General features: G+C 46.0%; 2 protein-coding genes across 5 annotated transcripts; one reads left to right on the top strand and one right to left on the bottom strand.

The window, feature by feature from the left end:
• Positions 1–945: 945 nt before the first annotated feature.
• Positions 946–8382, bottom strand: LOC129356051 (gem-associated protein 6-like). 3 transcript variants are annotated; one of them, XM_055025669.1, is made up of 3 exons: positions 8208–8382; positions 1804–2042; positions 946–1727 (listed from the first exon to the last, which is right to left on the bottom strand). In XM_055025669.1, the coding sequence occupies exons 2-3, from the start codon at positions 1935–1937 to the stop codon at positions 1292–1294; spliced, it is 570 nt and encodes a 189-aa protein (XP_054881644.1). In that variant the 5' UTR covers positions 1938–2042; positions 8208–8382; the 3' UTR covers positions 946–1291. The 3 variants fall into 3 exon arrangements, with proteins under 3 accessions (XP_054881644.1, XP_054881643.1, XP_054881645.1); XM_055025668.1 differs by having other exon boundaries at positions 1804–2022; XM_055025670.1 differs by lacking the exon at positions 8208–8382 and having other exon boundaries at positions 1804–2908.
• LOC129356050 (serine/arginine-rich splicing factor 7-like) lies at positions 7969–11930 on the top strand. 2 transcript variants are annotated; one of them, XM_055025667.1, is made up of 7 exons: positions 7969–8061; positions 8923–9103; positions 9174–9353; positions 9429–9515; positions 9608–9703; positions 9771–9815; positions 11735–11930. In XM_055025667.1, exons 1-7 carry the CDS (start codon positions 8034–8036, stop codon positions 11766–11768), a joined length of 651 nt encoding a protein of 216 aa, XP_054881642.1. In that variant the 5' UTR covers positions 7969–8033; the 3' UTR covers positions 11769–11930. The 2 variants fall into 2 exon arrangements, with proteins under 2 accessions (XP_054881642.1, XP_054881641.1); XM_055025666.1 differs by having other exon boundaries at positions 9581–9703.
• Positions 11931–12130: the final 200 nt, after the last annotated feature.

The raw sequence follows: 12130 nt of genomic DNA, 5'->3' as shown, positions 1-12130 counted from the left end.
ATGTGGTTGATTGTCTTGTGGTTGGATGTCTTGTGGTTGGATGTCTTGTGGTTGGATGTCGTGTGGTTGGATGTCTTGTGGTTGATTGTCTTGTGGTTGGATGTCGTGTGGTTGATTGTCTTGTGGTTGGATGTCTTGTGGTTGGATGTCGTGTGGTTGATTGTCTTGTGGTTGGATGTCGTGTGGTTGATTGTCTTGTGGTTGGATGTCGTGTGGTTGGATGTCGCGTGGTTGGATGTCGTGTAGTTGATTGTCTTGTGGTTGGATGTCTTGTGGTTGGATGTCGCGTGGTGGATGTCGCGTGGTTGATTGTCTTGTGGTTGGATGTCGCGTGGTTGATTGTCTTGTGGTTGGATGTCGCGTGGTTGGATGTCGCGTGGTTGGATGTCTTGTGGTTGGATGTCGCGTGGTTGGATGTCGCGTAGTTGATTGTCTTGTGGTTGGATGTCTTGTGGTTGGATGTCGCGTGGTTGGATGCCGCGTGGTTGGATGTCGCGTGGTTGGATGTCGCGTGGTTGATTGTCTTGTGGTTGGATGTCGTGTGGTTGATTGTCTTGTGGTTGGATGTCGCGTGGTTGGATGTCGCGTGGTTGATTGTCTTGTGGTTGGATGTCGCGTGGTTGATTGTCTTGTGGTTGGATGTCGCGTGGTTGGATGTCTTGTGGTTGGATGTCTTGTGGTTGGATGTCGCGTGGTTGGATGTCGCGTGGTTGGATGTCGCGTGGTTGGATGTCGCGTAGTTGATTGTCTTGTGGTTGGATGTCGCGTGGTTGGATGTCTTGTGGTTGGATGCCGCGTGGTTGGATGTCGCGTGGTTGATTGTCTTGTGGTTGGATGTCTTGTGGTTGGATGTCGTGTGGTTGGATGTTGAACACTCAGACTGGTGTTGCCCGCTGGGGGCGCTGTAAGGAGATTTTATTGTCATAGGAAAACGAGAAACTCGGATTAATGGTAGAATCTGATTTATTGGCTCAATCGGGTCCGCATTGTCCGTGACCCGGTTCTGCAGAACTTTAAACAGGAGGTCCAGAGAAACACAACCAGAACGGAAAGTCAGTTTGGTTTGAAAGGATTCAAACTGAACTGATTCTTGATCAGCTGATTGGGGGAAACCAGCAGGAAGGGGCGGGACTTCGGGCCTCCGATTTAAAGAGCCAGGCACATCGGAGGCACCGGACTGCGGGGCCCATTTCCAGAACCCCGTTTGGTACCAGACGGCTCATCTACAGCCAGTTAAAGAGGAATGGATCCAGACTGAACCAGAACCGCTCTGGATCCGTCTCAATGCCCTTTATAATCCGTCTCTGGTTCCAGGTGGAACGGGTCCGTCTGGACCCGGAGCGGTCTCCAGAACCAGTTCAGAATCTGGAACCTGGTCGGGCTGGACCCGAAGCAGTCTCTGGACCCGGTCCAGGATGATCTGGTTGGCGCTGCTGCAGTCGTCGGGTCGATATGGGGCCCGGATGGTCAGAACACGGGCGACCCGAAGATCGTTCCCGTCCTCCTCCACCGGAACCCGGTTCTGTTGGAGCCAGCGGCGGACTCCGGACCTCCTCCGGCGTCGCTCGTCTGAATCCGGGCCACCGGCCTCCGGAGGCGGGAGGAGAGAGCGGAGCCGCTCCTCCGTGTCCGGGTCCGGTTCCTCCAGAACCTCGACGTGTTGCACGGCGTGACCCAGAACCACCCGGACCGACGCACCGTCCTCCCCGAAGCTCACCAGAGCCACACTGGCGACAGAACAGAACCAGAACCGGATCAGAACCACCAGGTCTGTGGGGCGTGAAGTCTGATCACGTGTCTCACCTGTGGGAGACCGGGTCCACGGTCAGCAGCCAGCCGCGGTGCTCCTCCCGCCGCTTTCCCGCCGTCACCATCACCTGCCTGTGGACGCACCGCAGCCACAGCCGCGGACCTGAATGAAGCCAGCCGCACTGCATCACGGTCCTCTGATCAGCCGTCCGAAGGAAACACGGCAAACACAAGAGTTCCGCTTTATGCTCCACAAGCGGCCGCTGCTGCCCCCTGCAGGCCGGGAACGGAAACTGCAGATTTTAGATGTTAAAAACATGAGGAGCAAATTTACTGCAACTGAGCCTCAACCTGTTAGAACCAGCAGGAGATGAAAAGAAAAGACGTTTGTCCAGGTGGAGAGCAGAGAGGAACACATGCAAAGAAAACAAGAAAAGGAATCGGCCATCTTGATGAAAACTGAAAACTTTCAGATCATCCTAGAAAATGGGAATTTTTTGTTTTGCATTATCAATCATTTGTTATTGATCAGATTTCTCGTTGTGTGTTAGAGTAATGAGGCGGTTCTGATGGGTTGCTAGTGAACTCAAAGCTGTTGTAATGGACTTCATGTTTATATGTTTTTTGTTGTCGGATCATGATACAGCAGCGATGTCTGATGTTATGGCAACGAGTCTGCATGAGACTGACAGAGCAACAAAGTAAGAATATGAATAATTTTGAGTAACTTTCCCTTATCTGAGTCACACTGCATTAATAATCCGCTCATCTCCATGTTCATATTGCTCATGTAATGCTTCTACCCTGGAGTTGAATAGGAGTATAAAATCAGAATCTTATCTGAATCCAGATGGTGACGCATGTTTCATGAATCAATGTTCGACGTGTTTCTTTGGATGTAGTTTTAATGTCTCACTGTTCAGCTCTGCAGCAGGACGGATTCATGTTCATTCATTTGATCAGATAAAATCTGAGTTTAAGAGAATTGTCCCCATTTCAGTCAAAGTTCTTGTCTCCATTTGGACGACGTGGTGAACAGAAGAGGACAGCTCAGACAAATGGATGGTGTAAGTGATGCAGCCACAACACAACTAGCAGTTCTTTTGGAGAAACTTTTTTCTTGTGTTAAATGTTCTCAACTTGTGCTTTTACACCTGCTTGTGTTCATTTCAACTTCTACTTTATTAGTTTGTGTGTCTTCACTATGAAAACATTTGTGTAAAGTAAATTATGAAACTTCAAGCACAAGGCTTGCAAAAATATTCTAATTCCATTCATTTCCTTCAGTGTGAAGATGCTGATGCTGCAGTTTCATTTGGGAAGTTTGCATGGATATGGAAGAAGATCCAGCCAAGCTCATCCTGGAGAACATGGTATGTAGAGATCAATAAATCAATCAATTTGAATATAGCTAGTTATTTGTCTATGCATATTGAGAAATATATCTCCACATGTAGACATACTTAGAGGTCAGAGGTCTCGTTAAAGGGATGTTCTCCGTATCTGACCAGTTATTTTGTAAACGGCAGGGAAACTTGAAGCCCGTCGGTCATTGGACAGATTCTAATAACGTCTCTGATTGGTGGCCAGACATGAAGCAAACAGTTCATTGGAGAGGAACTAAAGTCAATCAGTGAAACTTCCTTTCTGAATATCATGAACTCTGAACTCAATGCGCGTTTCTGAGCGGAGCTGACGGCGGGTTGAAGGGTTACGGACCGGACGCCTCGGAGCGTCTGCTGAGGAAGAGCTTTAAAAACCTTTGGTAGAAATGAGGCCTTTAATTCCAGAGCAGAGAAACTAAAGAGATGCAACGTTGAGCTGATGCAGTAATATTCCAACAGGAGCCGGCAGTTTATCTTGAGGAAATAAATGACGGTGCAGAAGTTCATTAGACGGTACCAATTAGACGGTACCAATTAGACGGTACCATGCGCAGTGGCTGCAGAACTGAACTCATCCTGGGTTTGAACGACCGGAGCTGAAGGCGTTTCCCTCCTAACCCGGCGCGCCGCAGCACATGGAACATCGGTCCATTTCAGAGAAGCAACGCCGCGAATAAAAATCCAGTAAAAGTGCGAACGGGGTAAAAAAAGGTTCAACTGATCGGTTTGGATCAGACTGATCAAGTGATCGATGATCCAGCGCAGATTCTCTGCAGGCCAGGAGGATTTAGTGAGGCTGAGCCTTCAGACTGGAATGAGGCTCATTTACATGGAGTCACTTCATTTGACGGATTCTAAGTTATGGGCCTCCGCAGGTTTTAGATGCTTCATCTGCTTTATGTGTGACAACATCTGGATTCAGGTTCAACCAGCTGATTTTTCATTTAGTAATGTTCTATCCATCCATCCATTTTCTGAGCATCCTTCTCCCTAACGGGGTCCGGAGGTGCTGGTTCCTCTCCAGCTACGTTCCGGGCGAGAGGCGGGTCACTCTGGACAGGTCACCCTGGACAGGTCACCAGTCTGTTGCAGGGCAACACAGAGAGACAAACAGGACAAACAACCATGGGAGAATTTGGGAAGACCAATCAACCTGACAGTCATGTTTTTGGACTGTGGAGGAAGCCGGAGAACCCGGAGAGAACCCAGCATGCACAGGGAGAACATGCAGACTAAATAATAAATGTAGTCTATATATGCTGCGTTATAGCATATTGTCTTATGTTTTATATATATATATTGGGTCTCATGGTTGCTCTTATAGCCAAGTATCTCAAGGATCACTGATGCTGAGTTGTAGATCAGCTCATTGGTTTCTGTTATGGTGTTGGTAGGGATTGTTCTCAATGCTGCATTCACATTCTCAATGAGACTTTCTGATGGTACTTCACTCAGCCGTTGTAATTGGCACCGGGGAGGCCTGGTTGTCATTCGGGTCATGATTCTCTCTCTCAGGTCAGCAGCTGTCTCGTTCAGCTCTGTTTCGCTCATTGGGGCCGTGTATCCCCTCACTGGGTGGGGACTTGTAGTTAAGTCCCCACAGTTCTGACATCCGGGTTCCTCCCTTTTGCCGTAGCATTTGTGTTGTATCTCGTCAATCTCAAGTTGTGATAGCAGTTGCCGTTTGCGGATGTTGGATCACTGAGCTACTAGTTGTTTAGCGCTTAGTGTTGACTGGGGATGTCGAAGTAACCATTCCTTCCCCAGTCTAACCTCTCTCACTAGGGTTACTTGAGTAGTAGCATTCCAACAGATCCACATAACAACAATGATAACTTTATGTTCATGGCAGATGTTATGTAAAGGTTATGACGCTCAGTCTTTTTTTTAATGCAAAAACCCAGATTTGTGTTTTAGAACATGCACTACTAACATAACATTAATGCGTAACTTTTCAAACGTTATTTTAACACATTTGTTAAAAGTATCAGGATGTCATGTCTGATAAGATGAGGACTAATTTTTTAATTAATTAACTAATTAATTATTTTATCTGTCATATTTTACTGTTTGCTATGTGATAACAGTAATAGTCTAAACAAATATTCAAAAAACATTTTTTCTAAAGGGAACATACTACAGCTTAAAGGTTGACATTTAACATATTTCTATAAAAGATCAAATGATTTAGAAAAGTGTCAGATTTCTATCAACATTTTTAAACATGTATCATGTTGCCAAATTTAACTTTTATAGCAAATTTCTTTTACATATTTGTCAAAACTACGACTTTGTCATGTCAGTCGTGTGCGTGAAATAAACTTATCTGTCATGCTTTTAAATCTTTTGTAGAAATATGAAAGTGATTTTTTTTAAACATTTGTTTTCCTTCATCGTTACAGTAAAGCAAGAGACGTTTAGTCTTCAACGTCATTAATACATGTTGAAAAACATTGTTAAAATCTGAAATACTTTTCTATATCACATATTAGATATATGGTTTTATGAAGCTTAACTGTTATATTTGATATATCTATCAATTTTATATCTTAAATATTAACAATATATCAAAACTTGATATTGTTTGATATCTTAAATAACATGTTTGTTTATAAAAATAGTATTTCGGGTAAGACTCCGTTTAAAAATGTTATGCATCTTAAATGTAAAACATATTAAATACAAAGTGGTGTGATTTAGGAATGTTCATTTAAATAAAGTTTCATTGCTCAGAAGCATTCTTTGCCTTTCTAGTCAAATATCAGTTTCTTTTTGATTTGAAAAATTAATTAAGATTTAAATCTGTAACATAATAACATCGTCTTTACATTGAGAAAATCAAAAATAAGCTGCTGTTATTCATTATAATATTGTTGCTAAGATATGAAAAAGTTATTGATATATAATATATTTACATTATGGTAACCGATAAAATGTTTGTAATTTCAACTTCATATTTTTAAGTAATAATAAAATACTGTCATAATTTGAGGGAAAAAGGAAAAATATGTCTTTTCTACTTATTTGCATTGTGTCTGATGGATGTAAACAATAAAATCATCAGGTCCCCTGCTGTCCAGCTCACCTGTCCAGCTCACCTGTCCAGGTCACCTGCTGTCCAGCTCACCTGTCCAGGTCACCTGCTGTCCAGCTCACCTGTCCAGGTCACCTGCTGTCCAGCTCACCTGTCCAGGTCCCCTGTCCCCAGCTCACCTGTCCAGGTCCCCTGTCCCCAGTTCACCTGTCCAGGTCCCCTGTCCCTAGCTCACCTGTCCAGGTCACCTGCTGTCCAGCTCACCTGTCCAGGTCCCTGTCCCCAGTTCGCATGTCCAGGTCCCCTGTCCCCAGTTCGCATGTCCAGGTCCCCTGTCCCCAGTTCGCATGTCCAGGTCCCCTGTCCCTAGCTCACCTGTCCAGGTCACCTGCTGTCCAGCTCACCTGTCCAGGTCCCCTGTCCCCAGTTTGCATGTCCAGGTCCCCTGTCCCCAGTTCGCATGTCCAGGTCACCTGTCCCCAGCTCACCTGTCCAGGTCACCTGGAACGTTGCTGAAGCAGCAGCACCTCCTGACCTCACTGGGGTCAAGGGTTAGAAAATGGATGGATGGATGGAAATCTTTGCTGCATGTGACGTTTTGAGTTAAAGTGGATTTATGAAAATGTTTTGTTGTTTTTTCGTCTTTATGTAAAATTAAAATAAAATATTATGACACATTAGTAATAAAAAGGTTTGATATGATAAACTGAGCAGAAAAAAGAAATAAGAATAATAACCACAAATTGCAGAAAATAAAACTAAACATCACAAATGCAAAACAAATTTCAGATCTTAAATTAAGACATTAACATATTTTAGGTATAGAATTGGCCTTTTATGATGTTTCTCTAAAATGAAATGATTTCACTTTAAGGTAGAAGAGATTTTTAGAAAGCAGCACTTGAGAACCAGAAGATTAAATATATCATAATTTAACTCTTCATCTCCTGTTAGAAAAACACATTTTAAATATAGATTTCTTGTACAATATCCACTTTTAAAAACTTTCTAAAAAGTTTAATGAAGTCGCAATTTAAAAAATATTTGTCTCAAAATCTGTCAAAAAACGCAGGAATTGATATTCATTTTGAATTTCTTCTGCATAAAGTCATTCCAGGAAAAATGTCATTTTGAATTATAAAATGAATATCTAGTTTTCAGTGGAAGTGGAACAAAAAGCTGTTTGGTTTTATTGTCCTGATTTTAAACAAATGTTTCTTAGTTGGAGGAGGAAACTTTCTGGTTGCAGCTCCATCATTGCAGGCCTGGATTCCTGCAGCTGGTCCAAACGCTGCAGCAGAGTTCTGATGAAAACTCAAAACAGAAAGCATATTTCTCCTGTTTTACATCAGCTCCCTATTGTCTGAGATCATAATCTCAGATTCTACTTGTCACATAAAGAGGCCATAATCATCAGTTCCATCAGAGATTTGACTGGTCCAGTTGTTCCTACCAGAACCCTGTGGTAACCAGACAGTAGGCTCTACTGGTTCTGCAGGTCCCAGGAGCACAAAGGGAGTCAGATCCTTCAGTTTACTGAGATGATGCCCTGAATACTTAGTAGATTAAAAAACTTTGCTGTGTGAAGCTGAGGGGATAAGAGATGTTTGTCCAGTCAGACGGCTGATGGTGAAATCAGAATTAAGGAAATTATTTAAAGTGAACATACATTGTAATAAGCAGAGCCATAACAAACATTACTGGAACTGAACAACAAACCGTTCAAATTACAAGCTCATCCCAACCAAACTTTACACTGAAATCCAACCCGGAAAAGGCCTGCTTTGTTTCCGGCGCTGGATCAGTGACCAGCTAGCTACAGAGCTAACCTTATCGCGGACCGACCAGAACCGTCCGGAGTCAGAATGTCCCGCTTCGGGCGCTACGGAGGAGGTAACCCGCTGTGACCTTCTTCTTGATCGGTACCGGTCCGTAGAACCGTCCGGTACGCTCACTGAATAGTTTCGGAGAGTTTTCGGAGCTAGTGAGCTATAAGTAGAGCTAACTGCTAACATGAGTCTGTGACGTCACTGTTGTACCTGCTGCACGTGTCCTCAGGTGTGTCCGCGGTGTTTGTTTCATGTGAGCGCAGTCAAAGGTCAATGAGTTTGATTAACTGGCAGAAGTTGGTAAATTAGCGGGAAATACACCGGAGTCTGGTTCAGTGAGTAGCAAACACGTTTAGGATGCTGCCCCCTTGTGGCGCACCGGAAATCACAGCAACAAGTTGACAAGAGCTAACCCCGCCCACCGGAAGTTACCGTCATATTACTTGTACTGATTTTAATACAGACTGATTAACTTGGTGCAGATTGTTATTTCATATTACACACTGTGGTTCTGTTGACAGTTCTGTTGGCGGTTCTGTTGGTGGTTCTGTTGGTGGTTCTGTTGGCGGTTCTGTTGGTGGTTCTGTTGGCGGTTCTGTTGATGGTTCCATTGGTGGTTCTGTTGGTGGTTTTGTTGGTGGTTCTGTTGATGGTTCTGTTGGCGGTTCTGTTGACGGTTCTATTGGTGGTTCTGTTGATTTTGTTGAGGTTCTGATGATGCTGGTGGTTCTGTTAGTGGGTTCTATTATTGGTTCTATTGACGGTTCCAACAGAACCACCTCCTAAAGAACCACGTTCTGGTGGCGGTTCCGTTGGCGGTTCTGATGTGTCTGGCTCCGCCTCTGTCCACAGCAGGATGTTCCTGTGCTCTGATTGGCTGTTGGAGCTGCTGGCTCCGCCCCCTGACGCTGCCTCTTGTCTGCAGAGTCCAAGGTTTACGTGGGGAACCTGGGGACCGGCGCCGGGAAGGCCGAGCTGGAGCGGGCCTTCGGGTACTACGGGCCTCTCAGAACTGTCTGGATCGCCAGGAACCCGCCGGGCTTCGCCTTCGTGGAATTCGAGGACTCCAGGGACGCCGAGGACGCCGTCCGAGGGCTGGACGGGAAGTGGGTACCGTGCAGGACCACAGGTGAGCCGGGCGCGGCGGCGGACTGACCGGCTGTCGGCGTGTTTCAGGGTGATCTGCGGCAGCCGGGTCCGGGTGGAGCCGTCCAACGGGATGCCGCGGCGTTCCCGCTACGAGAGGCCGCCGCCACGCCGACCGTTTGACCCCGACGACAAGTGCTACGAGTGCGGACAGAAAGGCCACTACGCCTACGACTGCCACCGCTACGGCCGCCGTGGCCACCGCAGCAGGTACGGCGCCGGCCTGAGGCCACGCCACCCGTCCGCTCTCGTCTCATGATGCGATCCGCTTCAGGTCCAGTCCAGGTCCAGGTCCCGGTCCCGGTCCCGGTCCCGGTCCCGAGGGAGGCGGTATTCCCGGAGCCGGAGTCGCAGCCGGAGTCGAGGGAGAAGGTGAGTTCTGTCGACCCGCCGGTCCAGAACCACGGTGCCGAGCTCTAACCCTGTGATGTCATCAGATCCGGGTCCTCTCCTCGGCAATCCAGGTCCAGCTCACCCAGAAGGTCCAGGTCCGGTTCACCCAGAAGGCTGCGGTCCGGTTCTCCTGGGCGGTCCCGGTCGATGTCAAAGTGCCGCAGCAGGTGGGTGTGGCTGTTCTGAGCATGCTCAGTTCAGAGTTCACCTTGACCGACGGTTCTGTCTCTGCAGGTCCGGATCCATGGGCCGGTCTCATTCCGGATCTCGAGCCAGAAGGTGAGAACAGAAGGGAGTCATAGAGGTCATAGAGGTCATAGAGGGGGTCATAGAGGTCATAGAGGGGGTCATAGAGGTCATAGAGGTCATAGAGGGGGTCATAGAGGTCATAGAGGGGGTCATAGAGGTCATAGAGGGGGTCATAGAGGTCATAGAGGTCATAGAGGGGTCATAGAGGTCATAGAGGGGGTCATAGAGGTCATAGAGGTCATAGAGGGGGTCATAGAGGTCATAGAGGTCATAGAGGGGGTCATAGAGGTCATAGAGGGGGTCATAGAGGTCATAGAGGGGGTCATAGAGGTCATAGAGGTCATAGAGGTCATAGAGGGGGTCATAGAGGTCATAGAGGGGGTCATAGAGGTCATAGAGGGGGTCATAGAGGTCATAGAGGGGGTCATAGAGGTCATAGAGGTCATAGAGGTCATAGAGGTCATAGAGGGGGTCATAGAGGTCATAGAGGTCATAGAGGGGGTCATAGAGGTCATAGAGGGGGTCATAGAGGTCATAGAGGTCATAGAGGGGGTCATAGAGGTTATAGAGGTCATAGAGGTCATAGAGGTCATAGAGGGGGTCATAGAGGTCATAGAGGTCATAGAGGGGGTCATAGTCATAGAGGGGGTCATAGAGGTCATAGAGGGGTCATAGAGGATAGAGGTCATAGAGGGTGGTGCTGTCCATAGACATGAATATCTAGATGCCTATTGGATGGGGCGTTTTCACCAGCTCCTCCTATTTTTCATTCATTCATTCATTCATTCTCTCTAATGTATCTGGGAATCAGTCACTAAAGACAAGATTTCTAACCTTTTGATCTGAATATTTCATTGTTTTGGTCTTTCTGAACAAATATGTCAATGTTTTTAATTGAAAAATGTAATTTTGATGAATCCTTTTTAAATTGGCATTGATGAACACGTATCATAACAGGGATGCATTCATAAACATGTTTACATGATTTCATAAGTCAGTGTGCATTTGCCATTTCAAGATATGAAGAAAAAAGCAGGTCTGATATTGTATAGACAATAAACTTGAATAAATCAGCCATTGTCAAACATTAGCTATAGATTTTTATTTCTTTTAATACAGTACAATGTGTGTGAAGGAAATGATAAACTAAATCATTTTATTTCATGACATAAACTATCTTAATACCAAGCACTTTACATTTGACTTAAAAATACACAAAAATGAAAGAAAACAATAAAATACAATAAACTGGGGAGACTGGACCCAGACTGGGATCAGTCTGCTGGTCACACTGGGAGGAGTCCAGTGACTTCCTTTCGGATCCAACAGAACCACCGGAACAGAGACCGGTTGTTCCCGACCAACCGGGTCCTGGAGGTTCTGGCACTCAGTGTGCTAGAAAAGCTGATTAATCCCAATATGAAGCTGCAAAACACAGAATGAAAAAGTTAGAACCAGAGTGGGTCACAATTTAGTTTCATAAGAAAATATCTCTTGGTTGTTCAGAAGCAAATTTCTGGCTGCAGAGTCGAGACATCCGACTCATAAAATTATATGATTTCATTCTTACCTGTGAAAGGTAATCCCAATGGATCCAGTTTGTAAAAAAACGGCGCGATTGAAACAAATCCAGCAGGACGTGAATTTCTGGACCTGCGATCGCCGTAGGAGGCGTCTGCATATTCATATCTGAGGTCATGGAGGTCATGGAGCTGCTGCTGCGTTAGCCCTTAGCATAGCTTGGTGTTCAGTCCTTTGTCAGACAGCAAGGGGTCAAAGGTCAGAAGCACCTGGAACCTGTCTTCTGGTCTAACAAAGAGGCGGAGTCAGTGGGAACGCTTCCTTAAATAGCTTGGGTTGAAGCAGAGGACTGGATCCAGAAGTTATAATCAATAAGTCTATAACGGCTCTAACGGTCTCTCTCTCTCTCTGTCTCTCTCTCGCTCCAGTCGCTCGGCCTCCAGGACTCCTGCTGACAACTGACTTCCTGTTTGCTCTCATGTTTTGTACGAACTCACTCTGTTGTGTAGCAGCTCTGTGATTATTGGTTATTAATTAGTGACTATTGGTTTCTGATCAGCCTGCTTTGGTTCCTCAGCCGTTTACTTCCTGCAATGATCTGTTAATAAAGGTTTGTCATTCAAACGTGTGAGAGTGTTCAGTCCACCAATCAGACTGAAGCCCCGCCCCCTCAGCCACAATCAGACAGACATGGGACTGAAGCCCCGCCCCCTCAGCCACCAATCATACTGAGTAATGGGACTGAACCCCGCCCCCTCAGCCACCAATCATACTGAGACATGGGACTGAAGCCCCGCCCCCTCAGCCACCAATCATACTGAGAC

Source organism: Poeciliopsis prolifica, unplaced genomic scaffold (assembly GCF_027474105.1).
Source record: "Poeciliopsis prolifica strain line A6 unplaced genomic scaffold, Auburn_PproV2 SCAFFOLD154, whole genome shotgun sequence".
Taxonomy (NCBI): domain Eukaryota; kingdom Metazoa; phylum Chordata; class Actinopteri; order Cyprinodontiformes; family Poeciliidae; genus Poeciliopsis; species Poeciliopsis prolifica.
This window is presented reverse-complemented; position numbering and strand designations above follow the sequence as displayed.